The 14,202-nt window shown below is 39.1% G+C and overlaps 2 protein-coding genes across 3 annotated transcripts in view; one reads left to right on the forward strand and one right to left on the reverse strand.

Moving 5' to 3' along the window:
• The window catches only part of Insl6 (insulin like 6), a 32,081-nt gene that overhangs the window by 14,794 nt on the left and 3,085 nt on the right, over positions 1 to 14,202 (forward strand). The gene's annotated exons all lie outside the window — the stretch shown is intronic.
• The window catches only part of Jak2 (Janus kinase 2), a 63,781-nt gene that overhangs the window by 1,231 nt on the left and 48,348 nt on the right, over positions 1 to 14,202 (reverse strand). For both annotated transcript variants that reach the window (XM_041661302.1, XM_041661301.1), the window contains exons 18-24: positions 13,924 to 14,074; positions 11,810 to 11,946; positions 8,010 to 8,199; positions 7,339 to 7,463; positions 7,006 to 7,178; positions 1,555 to 1,672; positions 54 to 167 (exon numbers count right to left, since the gene is read on the reverse strand). In XM_041661302.1, coding sequence (XP_041517236.1) covers positions 54 to 167; positions 1,555 to 1,672; positions 7,006 to 7,178; positions 7,339 to 7,463; positions 8,010 to 8,199; positions 11,810 to 11,946; positions 13,924 to 14,074 — 1,008 coding nt within the window. The remainder of the gene's footprint in view (positions 1 to 53; positions 168 to 1,554; positions 1,673 to 7,005; positions 7,179 to 7,338; positions 7,464 to 8,009; positions 8,200 to 11,809; positions 11,947 to 13,923; positions 14,075 to 14,202) is intronic.

A 14,202-nucleotide genomic window follows, 5' to 3' on the forward strand; every position in this document is an offset into this window, starting at 1 on the left:
ACTCACATCACACACACAGATACACGAGAAATTAATTAATTAAAAATTGTTACCTCATCTGGGCACCCTTCTGGTCTTGGTAGTCTTCCATTGTTTTTCAGAAGTTCTATCAAATGGAACACAATCATCTGTCCTTGTTTATCATTGCCAATCATTCGCATAAATTCCTGAAATGTAAACTCGTTTTAAATGACTTCATAAATATATTACTCTAACAACAGAAATGCAAATTAAAACACATATAATCATTTTTATATTAAGCTGGTAAAATTTTATTAATATTCTAATGGTGAGTACAGCAAACTATTCATACCTATCACTGCTGCTAAGACATAACCTGACAGAGCTTTGCTTTTGAAACAATCAAAAGTGATTTACTAACTCATAACCTCTAACAGTTACACTCTAACATGATAGTCAAAAGTAAAACTACACATTTATGTATAAAAACTGTAAATGATTACCTAGAAATATACAACTTTTAACAGAATGCTACTGGGCAATTAAATCATACTTGAGTAAGTAATTACAGATAAAGTAAAATAAATACACACAATGTAATAATTAACAGGGCAGCAAACACACAGGAAGCTTATAAAACTCAATTTTAGAGAGCAATAGTTATTTCTTTATAAAGTTTCACATTTTATATAAAATAAGTCTGAAAGAAAATGCCACAGTATATTGGGCTGGAGAGGTGGCTCAGCGGTTAAGAGCATTGCCTGCTCTTCCAAAGGCCCTGAGTTCAATTCCCAGCAACCGCATGGTGGCTCACAACCTGTAATGAGGTCTGGTGCCTCTTCAGGATGGCAGGCACACACGCAGACAGAATATTGTATACATAATAAATAAATAAATATTAAAAAAGAAAGTGCCACAGTATTAAATGATTATCTGAGTAACTTCATTAAAATGATTTTTACTGTTTTCATATTCCATATATTAAAAGAAACCTACACGAACAGTGTAAGTTACTTCTGAAAGTGTGATACTCTGGAGTAAATGTGCATACTCAATGTACTTTAAATGCCATTGAAGAGGCGTCCTGAAGGCCTGGTCCCTGGCAGTACTGGAATGGTGGGCTCTTTAAGAGATCACTGCTGGTCTCCCTGAGTGTTCTCGTTCCTATGGGAACAAGTTGCTTCACAGGAAGTGGAATCTTGGCCCTCATGGCTCTTGGTCTCAAGTCTTGACATGTGATCTTTTTTGCGGTCAGTCCCTTTCTGCTCATTTGCCATGTTGTGATGAATTCAAAGGGTCCTCACTTGATACTGGCCTTTTAATCAACCGTGAGCTAAGTAAGCCCTTTTCTTTATCAAGTCCTCAGTGTCATATATTTTGTTACAGTCACAGACACATGGCCAAGAGAATACTGAATTTAGTAAGTTTATGCTATTTTGTTGGGTATTGTTGAATATTGTCTCCAGATAAACAAGGGATTCTAAAATAGGCCCTGGGCAAGTTATTCTTTTTTGCATAATGCCTTTCTTGTGTTTAAAACAAGAGCAATAGGAGGGGGTTGGGGGGCATTAAGCAATTAAAAAGAAAACTGACCACTGGAGGACTTTTGCTCTTCTCAATGTATGTGAAAAGCTCATACAGAACCACGCCAAAGCTCCATACATCCGAGGCCACAGAAAACTTGCTCTCTGTCAGGGATTCTGGAGCATACCTGCAATATACAGAAATCATTTGAAAGATGAGTTACTTGAGTGACAACTCATCATACTGAAGGGGACAACAAACAAACAAATGACAAACTCTCCCAGGGGATACAGAAGGCATGGGCACATCAGGCTGAGGTTATCCTCAGAAGGGCTCCTGTGCAATGCTGACTCTTGGCTGCAACTGGGAACTTAAACTTCAGGGACTGTGTGTGGGTGAGGTGTGGGGGTGTGGGATGCGGCTTACGGCTGTTTACACACACAAAGCGACTCATTTGGTATGTGCTTTCTTCCTGGAGTCTGGGATTTTGTTACATACCAAGCAGATGGTGCCTATGAAACTAGTCACCATAAACACTGGCGCTGAGGTTCCCCTGACAGACATGGATATGCACTGCTGTCTCCACTGCTGGGAGATGGGGTCTTTGCAAGCTTGAGATCTGACTTAGAGAACTTTCCATTTGCTCTCCCCCGCAATGAGCACAGTGAAATGTTGAGTGGTGGGCACTCCTAATAAATCAGAAAGCCTGGTCCTTAGACCCTCTGACATAGAAAAATCTGAGCACATTAATTTTTGTTTCTGTTGGCAGCACTGGGTGTTAACTGAGAAGTTTTTCTAAGAACTGAAAAGTGAGCTGCTCTTCCTAAGTTGTTCTTTTAGATGAATCCAGATTACAAATAGGAGGGAAATGTAGCTTCTAGCTGGGAACGTAACTGAAGCTGTTAAGAATCTGGAAGGGGGTAATTATGAAAGAACACAGAATATACAAAGCAAAGGAAAATGGTGTCACAGCCCAAGGGGTTGCCAGTGGACTAGGAATATTAGTCCCATGGTAAAGCCTGTTTTTACCATAGAGATGGCTACAGAGAACTGTTTGACTAAACAGATGGAAAATATTAACATGTATTTTTATTTATTTATTAAAAATTCCACACCTCCTCCCATCCTCCCATTTCCTTCCCCCTCTCCTCCTTCTCCTCCCCCTCACTCTCCAGTCCTAAGAGAAGTCAGGGTGCCCTGCCCTGTGGGAAACCCAAGGCCCTCCCCTCTCCATCCAGGTCTAGAAAGGTGAGCGTCCAAACAGACTAGGCTCCCAAAAAGCCAGTACATGCAGTAGAATCAAAACCCGGTGTCATTATCATTGGCTTCTCAGTCAGCCCTCATTGTCAGCCACATTCAGAGAGTCCGGTTTGATCACATGTTCATTCAGTACCAGTCCAGCTGGCCTTGGTGCGTACTCCTTAACCTTTTTCTCAAAATCCAACTCAAGTTTCACTTGCACAGGTCCTTCTCTAGCTACGGGAGTCTCAATGACTCCTGCTCATTACATGTCTAGACTTACAGTCTGGACTACACAAACACACAATAAATAGGTATATAATCTCTATATTTAGCTTAAAATTTTTACCTTTTATTATTTTTAAATGTCAGTTTTGTTCTATCAGCAAGATGTAATCGCCTTCAAACAATGCTACTCTCCTATATCCTAAAATACATTTTCCTTCTTTTTTAAAAACTGGACAGGTCTTTCTGTGTAGCCCAGCTTAGGCTCAAATTTAGGACCCTCCAGCATCAGCATTCCAAGTACCAGAATTACAACCATGCTGTTCTTATGATTTTTGTTGTTATTGTTTGTTTTTTGTTTTTTAGCATAGCACTCTTTGTAATTAATTTCTTAATTACATATTGCCAACCCCAGCTAGATTTATTCTATAACTCCCTTTACTTATACAAAGGTAAGCCAAATCAGGAAAGAATTACTTCTCTCTGGGTCTTACCTTCCCTTTTTCATGGAGCATTAAGGGAACTTGTGTATTTTCTGTCTCTTTGAAATGTTCTTGCTTAAAAGTCAATGACAGCTTTATGATCTAGAAATGATCTAGCAAGTGCCTAGGAACTACTTTCTGGTAATTCCCCTTTCTCCTGGTTTCCCCGAGCAGAGAGGAACCTAAACTGGCCATAGCGTCTTTCCAAAGTGCAAAGCTAGCCCGTAGAACAGAGGCTATTAGCCATCACAGGTAGTCGCACAATGGTCAAGGGTATTTAGGATGAACTACGTGTGACAAATGATTAAGTCCTTTCACCTGAGAACTAACCTCGGTCCAGAAAACTTTTATGCATCGGGCTGTTTCTGCCTGACTACATAAGATGTTCGGTTTCTTCCATCCTGGAGATCTCTTAGAGATGTGCTGATAACAACACACACACATGTAATGCTTATTCATCAATAGAACTTTTCAATCTCCTGCTTCTATAGCAAGATTTTGAGTTGAAAGGGCTGGTTTTAATTAAATTTCTGCCAACACTTCCTTTCTCTCTTCTAAATTTAAGGTTTCCAAAAGTTCTATCATTCAATGACTTCCTCTGCTGCTAAAAGGTTTTCTTTAGATAATTTTACCCACTTTTATGCTTAAGTCTCCTGAATTCATAGTCTGCTTTGACTGTTCTAGATGATTCCACCATTTACAGATTAAATACCCATAGGCCACATAAACCTATCTTCATTCTCCCACATCCTGCTGATTATTTTATTTTGATTATGCAGTAAATGGCATCACGATCTGTCTAACTGCCCAAAAAGGATCCTTAGGAGTTATTTTTAAATGTTTATATTTTATGTACTTATGTAGACATGTGTTTATCTGTATGTATGCGGAGGTCATAGACAACCCATGGGTTTAAGTTTCCTCCTTCCATCATTCAGGTCCTGGGGAATCTCACTCAGATCCACTGTTGAGCCTTTTGGCTGGTCCACCATGTCTTTTCAGAATATCCCCGTCTACTCTCTCTCCTTCATTGCAGCAGTAGGCCAGAGCCCACGACTCGTGCAGAGTAACCCAGGATGCACAAAGACTGTCCAGATGATGTCTACAGTAAGAACAGCATAAGCCTTCTCATTTTAAAAAAAATATTGAAGTAGAATCATTTTTCCTCTAGTTCTTCTTAGTATCAACCTCTAAAACATGTTGGAACATGCCCAAAAATTAAAGCAAAACAAAATTTTGATAAATAAAGCATTAGGGAGGACAAAGATTTCTTTTAAATAAAACCAAGCTTTCTTTTAAAAATTATGACTAACTCGTATGGACAAAACTGCATGTGATTTCTTTCAGCTCCAGGTTTTGCTTGCTAGGATTTGACTGTGTCCTCTCCAAACTTCAGGTGTTAAAACTTAACATCAATATGCTATCAGTAAGAGGGGGGCTTTTAAGAGATAGTGGGGCCATGGGGGACCCTTCCTGAAGAAAAGATTCATGTACTATGGAATAGGCTTTGTGACTTTCCTGCCCTTCTACCTTCCTCCGTGTAAGAACAGTTAATAATATGTAATGATGAGTAATATATCATATTTTTATAGAAAATTAGTTATATAAGGCACATGTTATCTTAGGCTTATCTTGACTGCTTCATTATCTTCCCACACACCCAGGAAACCTTTTTCAAAGCTTGAATTGTTTGGTGGCTTTTAGTGTGACTGGAAGGAAAACAAGGCATGAAAGTGAGTGTTTAGCAGGAAGGGCTTTGTAGCGTGTCTCACTACTGTCACAATGACTACAGAAGTACGTGTTCTGCCGTTTAGTTCTCTGCTGTTTTGGATTTTGTGCTATGGATAAAACAGAGGGCCTCATGCATACTATACCAGTATATTTTAGTCTATTACTGTGTAGGTGTGCCTATGGAGGTCAGAAGATAGCTTTGAAGACTCATCTTTCTCCTTCCACTTTTTACATGGACTTGGGGTACTGAGCTTAGATCATCAGGCACCTTTACCAGCTGAGCCATCTCACTGGCACACTCTACCAGATTTTAAAAATAATACTTTACAACATTAATATACTTCCTGGGGTTGCAGGTGTAACCTGGAGGATAAACTGGTTACTGTAAAAGGCATGAGGACCTGAGTTCAGATCCCCAGCACTCATGTAAAACACCAGAGAGAGCAGCCTATAATCCAAGTGCTGAGCAGTAAAGACAAGCAGATCAGGGGGGGCTTGCTGAGCAACCTGGCAAGTTTAAATATTTTCAGGATTCTTTAATGACTGGTTAGATAGAAAAATGCTTTGTATCCTTGGAAAATTCTGTTAGATCCTTTAAAAAATGAGAGCTAATAGGCACATAATTTTAATATTACTATGAAATAGTTTGCCTTAAAAAGAAGATAGTAGGAACCCCATACAGAACAACTCTTCTAGATCAGAAGTGTTGTCTTAAATAAGAACTCACCATAATAAAGTCAGTCATTTCCGACCTTACCCAGTGCCTACTGAACACAGCACGGTGCGTGGGTTTCTCAGCTCACATTTACTCTCTAACACAACACCAGACCTCTGGGTGTTTTATAAGTTTCTTTTATAATGGCCTTAATCTCATTGCCAAAGAAGGCATAATCATATCCCAGTCTTTTTTAGGGGCAGGGGAACCACAGAAGAACCCAGGGCTGACCTACCACTGAGCTAAGTCCCTACCTAATCATTTCTTAAACACCCCTAACCCCAGGACACATACAAGTAGAGGAGGGCTCTGTGTCTTTACAGCTCCACTACTCCACCTAGTCTGTGCCCACGTCAGTCACTTGCTATCCTTGTAAGGACTTAGAGGGGTTGTTTTCTTGGTGTCTGGTGTACTCACTTCTGTATATTATAGACATGAGTTCTCTGTCAGAAGTACAGCTGGCAAAGATTCTCCTCTAGTCTGTAGGCTGCCTTTTCACTTGATTATTTCCTTGCCCATAAAGAAGTTTTTTAGTATCAAGTCTCACTTGTCAATTATTAGTCTTGTTTCCTGAGTAAAGAGAGTGCTGTTTAGAAAGCCCTCACCTATGTGCGTATACCTTGCAGTGAAGTAATTCCCTGACATGATCATGTTTTAATCATAACCTCTGAAGAATACACTGCCATATTTCTAAAATATAGGAAAAAAACTCTTCCTTTAAAACACAGGTTTCATGATTCAGTGCATCTGATTTTGGGTTTTCAAGTTTGGACGGTTGGATCTACAATAATCATAATAATATATATTCTCCATGCACTGACATAAGGTCTCCTGAGAGGCTGGAGGTGGCTAACTAAGCAGTTGACAAGCTCTTGCAGATGACCCAAGTTCAGTTCCCAGCACCCACAGCAGGCAGCTCACAACTAGCTGCTGTTGTTTGAAAAGATAATGTGAGATACTACATGAAAGGTATTTAGCTCAATACAAAGCATATGATAAACACTGTTGTTATTGGAAGTAGTACTAAACTGAATGTTATTAAATATTATATATTAAGTAACAATAAAATAAAGTTTGAAGAAAGTTTTCTAAAATTTAACTTTATTATACTGAAAAATGCCTACTTACCAGAATATGGGACTTTCGCCTGGTTCTTTTACTTTGTAGTATTCTTTGTCCTGTGGCAAGACTTTGGTTAATCCAAAATCTCCTATTTTAACTCTGTTCTCATTTTCCACCAATATATTTCTTGTTGCCAAATCCCTATGGATATATCTTTTTGTGCCAAGATATTCCATGCCCTATGGATAAAATACATTTTTTTCTTTAGGTAGTTGTATGAACATAATTTACATGACTGTATTCTACAAGTTCTCTTTATAGTTAAGGAGTCGTCTGTATGACTTCTGAGTTAGTTCACCATGCAGTTCATCCACAGCAGACATTTAGGATGCTCGATACCTTGCATATCTGAGATGTGTACTGCAGAAGTTTTTTGTGATCTATTCGTTCTTTATGTTTTTGGAGATAGTCTCGTAAACTTCCATATGGCAAATATTCCATAATTAATCTTAGGTTGCGCCGACCTTTTAATATACAAAAAGAACATAATGTTTTACCGTGCTATATCATACTGATTAAATACTAGAAAAAAAAGCTATATGTAAATGATTTAAGTATACATAAAATCTGGGTCCACGATGATAAAACTTTATTACAAATTAAAGGTAATATAGTATTTAAGAATACAGGCTTTTCAATTCAAATTATTTTGAAAGATGCATGAGAAATATTTATTCTTTAGCCACTTTTAGTTATTTGTGAAAATCCAAATAAATTAATAATGAATCTTTTTCAGTTATAACAAGTATCTAATAAAAACATTTTAATAGACCATATAAGGAAATTAGTTTTGTTTTTAAAACAGTTAACACATTTTGAAGGAAGTGTGAGAAGGATGATTGGGCAACCAGTCAAAGCACTGGTGTAGCTACAGTCCATGGTCTCCCACATGCTCTCCAAGCATCTCTCTCTCTGCACACTGACAAATCCTTACACAACTGTATATTTCTATTACCCTGGATGCCAAAGACAGACTGTGAAGTTAAGACAGGCTTCAATGGGCAACATACCAGCACTGTAGCACACTCCTTTGTATTTTACAATGTTGTCATGCTGCAAGGATTTCAGAATTTCAATCTCCCTTTCGAAGTCTCTGAGATGCTCTTCAGTGCTGTGCTGGAGTTTTTTAACAGCCACCACCTCCCCAGTGTTGTCCTGTAGAGGATCGTAGCGGCACATCTCCACACTCCCAAAATTACCCTGAACAACACATGACATTAGAATGGAAGCCAAAAGTCCCAAAGACAACTTACTATTGGCTTCTAAATATACAAGAAGTACTTGGCAGCTAGAATTAGTAGAAAGAATTCTCAGCTTATGGTAGACAAATTTCAGAGCAAGGAATGGAAGTGTTATTTTAAAAACTGGGTAGTAAACCTATAAACAATTTCTCTGAGATGAATTATAGACTGAATTAGACTTTTCCTTTATCTCAATGTACCTTCATAATGCTAACAGTGAATAAGGACTGTTATTGACTAGGTATGTGTGACCTCAAGTTTACACAATGGAAACCTAATCCCTAATATGACTATATTTGGAGTAGCCTTATACAGGAAGAACAAGAATAACTCCAGAAGCTTCCCTCTGAGGCCAGGCAGAGAGCCCTCACTAGAAACCAAACTCTGCCCTTGGACTTTTCAGCCCCCAGAACTGTGAAGAATAAATACTTGTTATGTTCATCCATCCATAACATGGTATTTCATTATACAGACAAATACAAACTAATAGAGTCTGCTTGACTCAAGAATGGCTACAAGCAGGGCTGGAGAGATGGCTCAGCAGTTAAGAGCACTGGCTGCTCTTCCAGAGGACCTGGGTTCAGTTCCCAGCACTCACAGGCAGCTCAGAACTGTCTATAACTCCAATTCTAGGGGATCTGATGGTAATGCACACAAAATAAAGTTAAATAAGTTTTTTTTTAAAAAAATGAATGGCCACAGGTGATATTCCTACACTCAACTCCTTATTTAGGATACATCACGCCGCATCCCACTGCTCGCCATGACACATGCTGTGCTCCAGCTCAGCTCTCGGCGTAGTTCTCCCTCACCAGAGTCTTCTCAGGAGACCATGGCAGAATGCCCACGTGACTCACTGTGGTGCCTGTCCCTAACTGACACATCCATAGCACGACTCCTGCAGCCCGGAGAACATGGGCCCAGAGAACATGGGGGAGGGGTACCTGAGAGCCAGAAGACCAGGAAGTCTGCTCTGAGAAGGTGACTTCTAGCTATGACAGGGAAGCTAGACAACCATGAAATCTCAACCATATGGCCGCCCAAACAAGATCTGAACAATTTCAACACCAGCTGACATCCCAAAAATAATTAAACAGATCACAAACATAAATAATTACAAGTCTGACATCTGTTCCAACTTGTGTCCTATAAAAGCCGTAGGAGCCTGTGATCACTGAGGTTGAAATGGATATATACTCATCCCCACTTCTTCTCACTACTCTGAGTGCCAGTGCAACACAGGGCACGCAAGAGAAGCTCTAATATTTGTGTGATATCAACCGCACGGTTTCAAAAAAACTCCAGTTGTGAAAGTAATTAAGACCCTTCCAAGGCTGCCCGATTCCTAATGTGCCCTTTAAACTTACTTTCACAGGCTTGAAAGGTCTGACCTTAATAGCTAACTATGGTTTTACATGTGAATTTCAAAGTGATGATTAAATATATACATACACACAGTTATAAATCTTCACTACAATCAAACTAATTAACACAAAAGGTCTTAATCACACAAATGCTCGCACATCCATGCTCTTCATAAGCTTAGGAGAGATGGAATAAAAGGAAGTAAGTTCAGCGAGGTACTGCATATCTCTTATCAGATTCTTAGACTGCTGAGGAAGGAGGATCTAACAACCAGGCAGGACCTGTCTCAAAATAAAAAGGAGGTGGGGGTATAACTTGGTGGTAGAGTAGTTGACTAGCACACGTGAGACCCTGAGTTTAATCCCCAGGATAGTAAAATAGAGGGAGGGAGGGAGGAGAGATGTTAGCTGAAGATATCATTAGCAATTGAAGCTAATAAAATTTTACTAAAGTCTTAGATCTTACCAAGAGAATTCTTTAAGGGAAATGATAGTATCTCTTAAAAACTGTATCTAAACACTGGAAAAGTCAGTGTATACAGAATCACAGGTAAAATTATTTTAAGATTTTCATTATTCTGTTCTCACTAATTATACTCAATAATTCAATGACTAGTTGATATGGTCATAAAATATTGTATATACCAAATAACAAACTGAGATGGTTTCGTCAGCAGTGCAGGAATGAGTCAGACTGACTTTCCCTTTCTCATAAATGGGTCTTGGCTATGTGACCACAGTAATACCTCTGGGAATAAAAGGTATACTTTTGAAACTTCATGGCATATGATTTGAAAAAAGAAAGACTACAGAAGATGCTGTAACTGAAGCACGTTCACACAAGAGCAAACACATGTGACACTGGGAAGAGCATGGAGTCAAGCTTTTGTCTCAGAACTGTTTCCATCTTGCTGTGTGACTACCAACAAGCGCTTTAAATTTCCTATACTTCTTTTTTTCATTGAAAAATGAAAAAATTACTTTCATATTTACAGTATAATTTCCTAACTTAGAATAGTATGATATGTGAATAGGTAATAAAGGAAGAGGGAATGAAACGGCCTCTATGATCTACGAAATGTTAGTTGTGTACTGTAATATTACCAAGAGTAATGAAACATTATATGGGATCATGGTATAAAAACACGCCTTCCACCTTGGGTATATGCTCTCAGCTACCACTCTGTGAGTCAGCCCTGTACAAAGATCCATGTAAGCTTGGAAGAAGGCCTGGCAATAATCATATTAGTGAGATAGGAAGAGACCTCTTAAGAAGCCTTCAAAAGGAACTTCAAGGCCTGGCTGATGCCTTGATCCAAAGCAACCCAGATAAACTGTCCCCAGACCCCACCTCAAAGAAACTGGCACGTTTCAGAGTAACCTGCTGCACAGCAACAGGTAATGAATTTTCCACGACAAAGACTTCTTTTTCTCAATTGCTGTATTCCTTCAAATATTCCCAAGAGTTTTAAATAAAAAGGAACAACAGTTATTAATACAATTAGGCTAATTTTAATATAACTATCAATGTTTAGTTTTAAGAAAGCTCAACTGAAACTTCAAATATAGGTCCAAGTACCAGTGAGGCCTTCACGTTGTATCTGTGCCAAAATTTAATTTTCTAATGAGATATGGTTTAGATCTCTATAAATAAACAAAAGAGCTTGCCACTATAATTGGGCCTGCTAAGCACTGGGTCTCTTTTCATCTTGATTGTTATATAGACTATGTGTGACTGGGTAACCTTTTAATGGAGCTTCTTTTGAGGAACATGGTAATTTTGAGGAACATGGTAATTCAAGGCTGTAAACAATTAGATTATTTCTCCCAAGACAAAGTCAGAAAGGCAGACAGAACACTGTGTGCTCCCTTCTCTACTGCACTAACCTACTATGAACTACAAACTTCCCCTTCCAAACAAGAGACTCAGAATCAATCAGTTGGGAAGGACTCTGGTTTATGGCCCATCCTCATAGAAGATGTTGACTGTGCATTGCATGTTACCAAGGACCTGGAGTATTTTCCAGTAAAGTGCTTATTTAACAGAAAAATTCTCTAATATCCAACAATTAAGCTTTTCTTTCTACAAATACCCCTTAAAATTTTTGTGAAAAGTGGATTGATCAGCTCTAGTCCAAAGTCACCTTATTCCCAAATAAAATGATGCATGATTAAATTTTATTTGAAAACTTATATACAGTTTACCTTGCCAAGTTGCTGTAGAAATTTCAAGTGTCTCTCTTCAAATTGTGTAGGGTCTCTGTCTTCAAAAGCACCAGAAAATCCTAAGGCACCTATTCTCATATTTGGTAGCATGTCATTTTCTGTTAGTAGTTCATAATCTGTAAAAACGAAGAAAGACACTATACTAAGTTAGCAAGTACATTCTCAGGGTAAACTGATAGATATTCAAGCTAAGAAGCAGAATGAGTTTGGAATACTAACTAACACAGGTGTCGGGGTCCAACCCCAGCATAAACTATCTCTCTGGACCAGCATGGAGACAAGGAAATAATGAGACACAGTTCACACAGCAATTCTGGAAAGGAGTCTCAGGGTTCATTTAAATCCTGAAGACCACCTGTGTTTATTCTCCAAGCAGCTTTTCCCTCCCAAGGTAAACTGAGGGGGAAATTCATTAGCATTCTGTTTCCGGGGTAGCAGGACTGAAGTCATGTCCGCAGCTCTGTCACTAGCTTCGATTAACACCTGTTCCCAGGCGGTCACCATAATTACAAAGAAGGAGCAGCACAACATCAGCATCCTGACCTCAGGAGACAGCCAGTCTGAAGATGCCTTTAGCACCTTAGCTGCTATTGTGGCTTGAGAGTTTTGCTGCCAATACAATGCAGAAATATGTGGCCTGTTGATGGAGGAAGGTCATTGGTTAATTATAATAAACTGCTTGGCCCTCAGAGGTTAAAACATAGGTGGGTGTAGTAAACAGAACAGAATGCTGGGAGGAAGAGAAAGTGAGCTCAGAGGCCATGCTCCCCTCTCCCAGGCAGACGCGATGAAGCAAGCCACCAGGTCAGACATGTTGAATCTTTCCCGGTAAGACCAGTGCTACACAGTTTATTAGAGATGGGTTGATCGGGATATCAGAATTATCCAGTAAGGGCTAGAGCTAATGGGCCAAGCAGTGTTTAAAAGAATACAGTTTCCGTGTAATTATTTCAGGTAAAGCTAGCCGGGTGGCAGGAAGCGGCCCACCGCCCCTATTACAACAGCCTGTATAATATTGCCCCCCACACAGGGAAACTCAAAACTATTTAGATTATATTAATAGGAGTCTTTATTACCCAGACTTTCAAGATAGGTTTTCAAGGGGTAAATTACTCCAAAATAGGTATTTTCGGTATTCATGAAGTAAGGTTCTATTCCAATTCCTGCGGTGAGGAAGATGTGTTGCTGACTAACTATAGGACGGGCATACACTTACCTCAGCATTCTAAAGGACGTAGGGACAGACAAAAATAAGTCTACCTCATATTTAAAAAAATAAGTCAATTATAAAATAGATGGTAACTAGAAAAATCAAAAGGGGTGATGTTAAAAACTCCATGCAGCCAAATTAACAAATGTAATCAAATAAACATGCTTCTCATTAACTAACAAACTAAATGTATATTGGATTCTAAAACTCTCATGACATACACAGACAATAAATTTTGTTGTAGTGATATTTTGTTTGTATTTTAACAAATAAAGATTACCTGAGATCAGAGTGCGGAGCTAAGCCACTAGGGACCAGGCAGTAATAGCTCACACCTTTAATCCCAGGATTTGGGAATCCCACACCTTTGATCCCAGTTTTAGGGAGCTGGAGACAGGAAGGGATATGGCTGAGCATAAGAGTAATAAAAGGTAGGAAGAGACAAGAGCTCAGATGCAGTCTGGAGTTGCAGTCTGAGAATGCAGTCTGAGCATACAGTCTGAGGATTTGTAGAGACAGGGTCACCCCTTCAGTCTGAGGACTCAGTAGAGGGAAAAGGTCTCTCTAGTGGCTGGCTAGACTGCTTCTCTGACCTCATGGCTTTCAACCCCTAATATCTAACTCCAGGCTTTTATTATTAATACCAATTAGAATTCACGCTGCATTTCTGTGATTAAGTTTTCTTGTTTAGACAAATAAGTAAATAAAATTAGGTTTTGGAAGGAGAAAAGATCTATTTAAAAATACCGTCCAGTCAAGCACAACAGGTATAGCATTCACATGAATGGAAGAAATGAAAGACTTTCTTAGACAGGACTGCAAAATAAAAAAACAACAGAGAGAGAAAGCCAGTGATCAATGAGATGGCCCCATCAGTACTCACCTGGAGTAAACAGGCTATTAAGATCACGGATGACGGCTCTGAAGGCAGGCCTGAAATCTGGCTCATAATCCATGCAATTGTTTATAAGGTTCGCTAATTCTGTCCACTTAGGTGCAGGAAGCTGATGCTTATCTTCATAAAACTGCAACTTCTGCAATGAAAGAACCGAATGCTAAGAATGAATTCTATAGCACTTTTATTTACCTTCTTTTCACAATCATATGATGGGCTATGAAATACCACACCATGTGAAAGAACCCTGAAGAGTCAGCCTGTCCC

This window comes from Microtus oregoni, unplaced genomic scaffold, assembly GCF_018167655.1.
Source record: "Microtus oregoni isolate MIOR12 unplaced genomic scaffold, Mior012 000012F_ref0000307, whole genome shotgun sequence".
In the NCBI taxonomy this organism is placed as follows: domain Eukaryota; kingdom Metazoa; phylum Chordata; class Mammalia; order Rodentia; family Cricetidae; genus Microtus; species Microtus oregoni.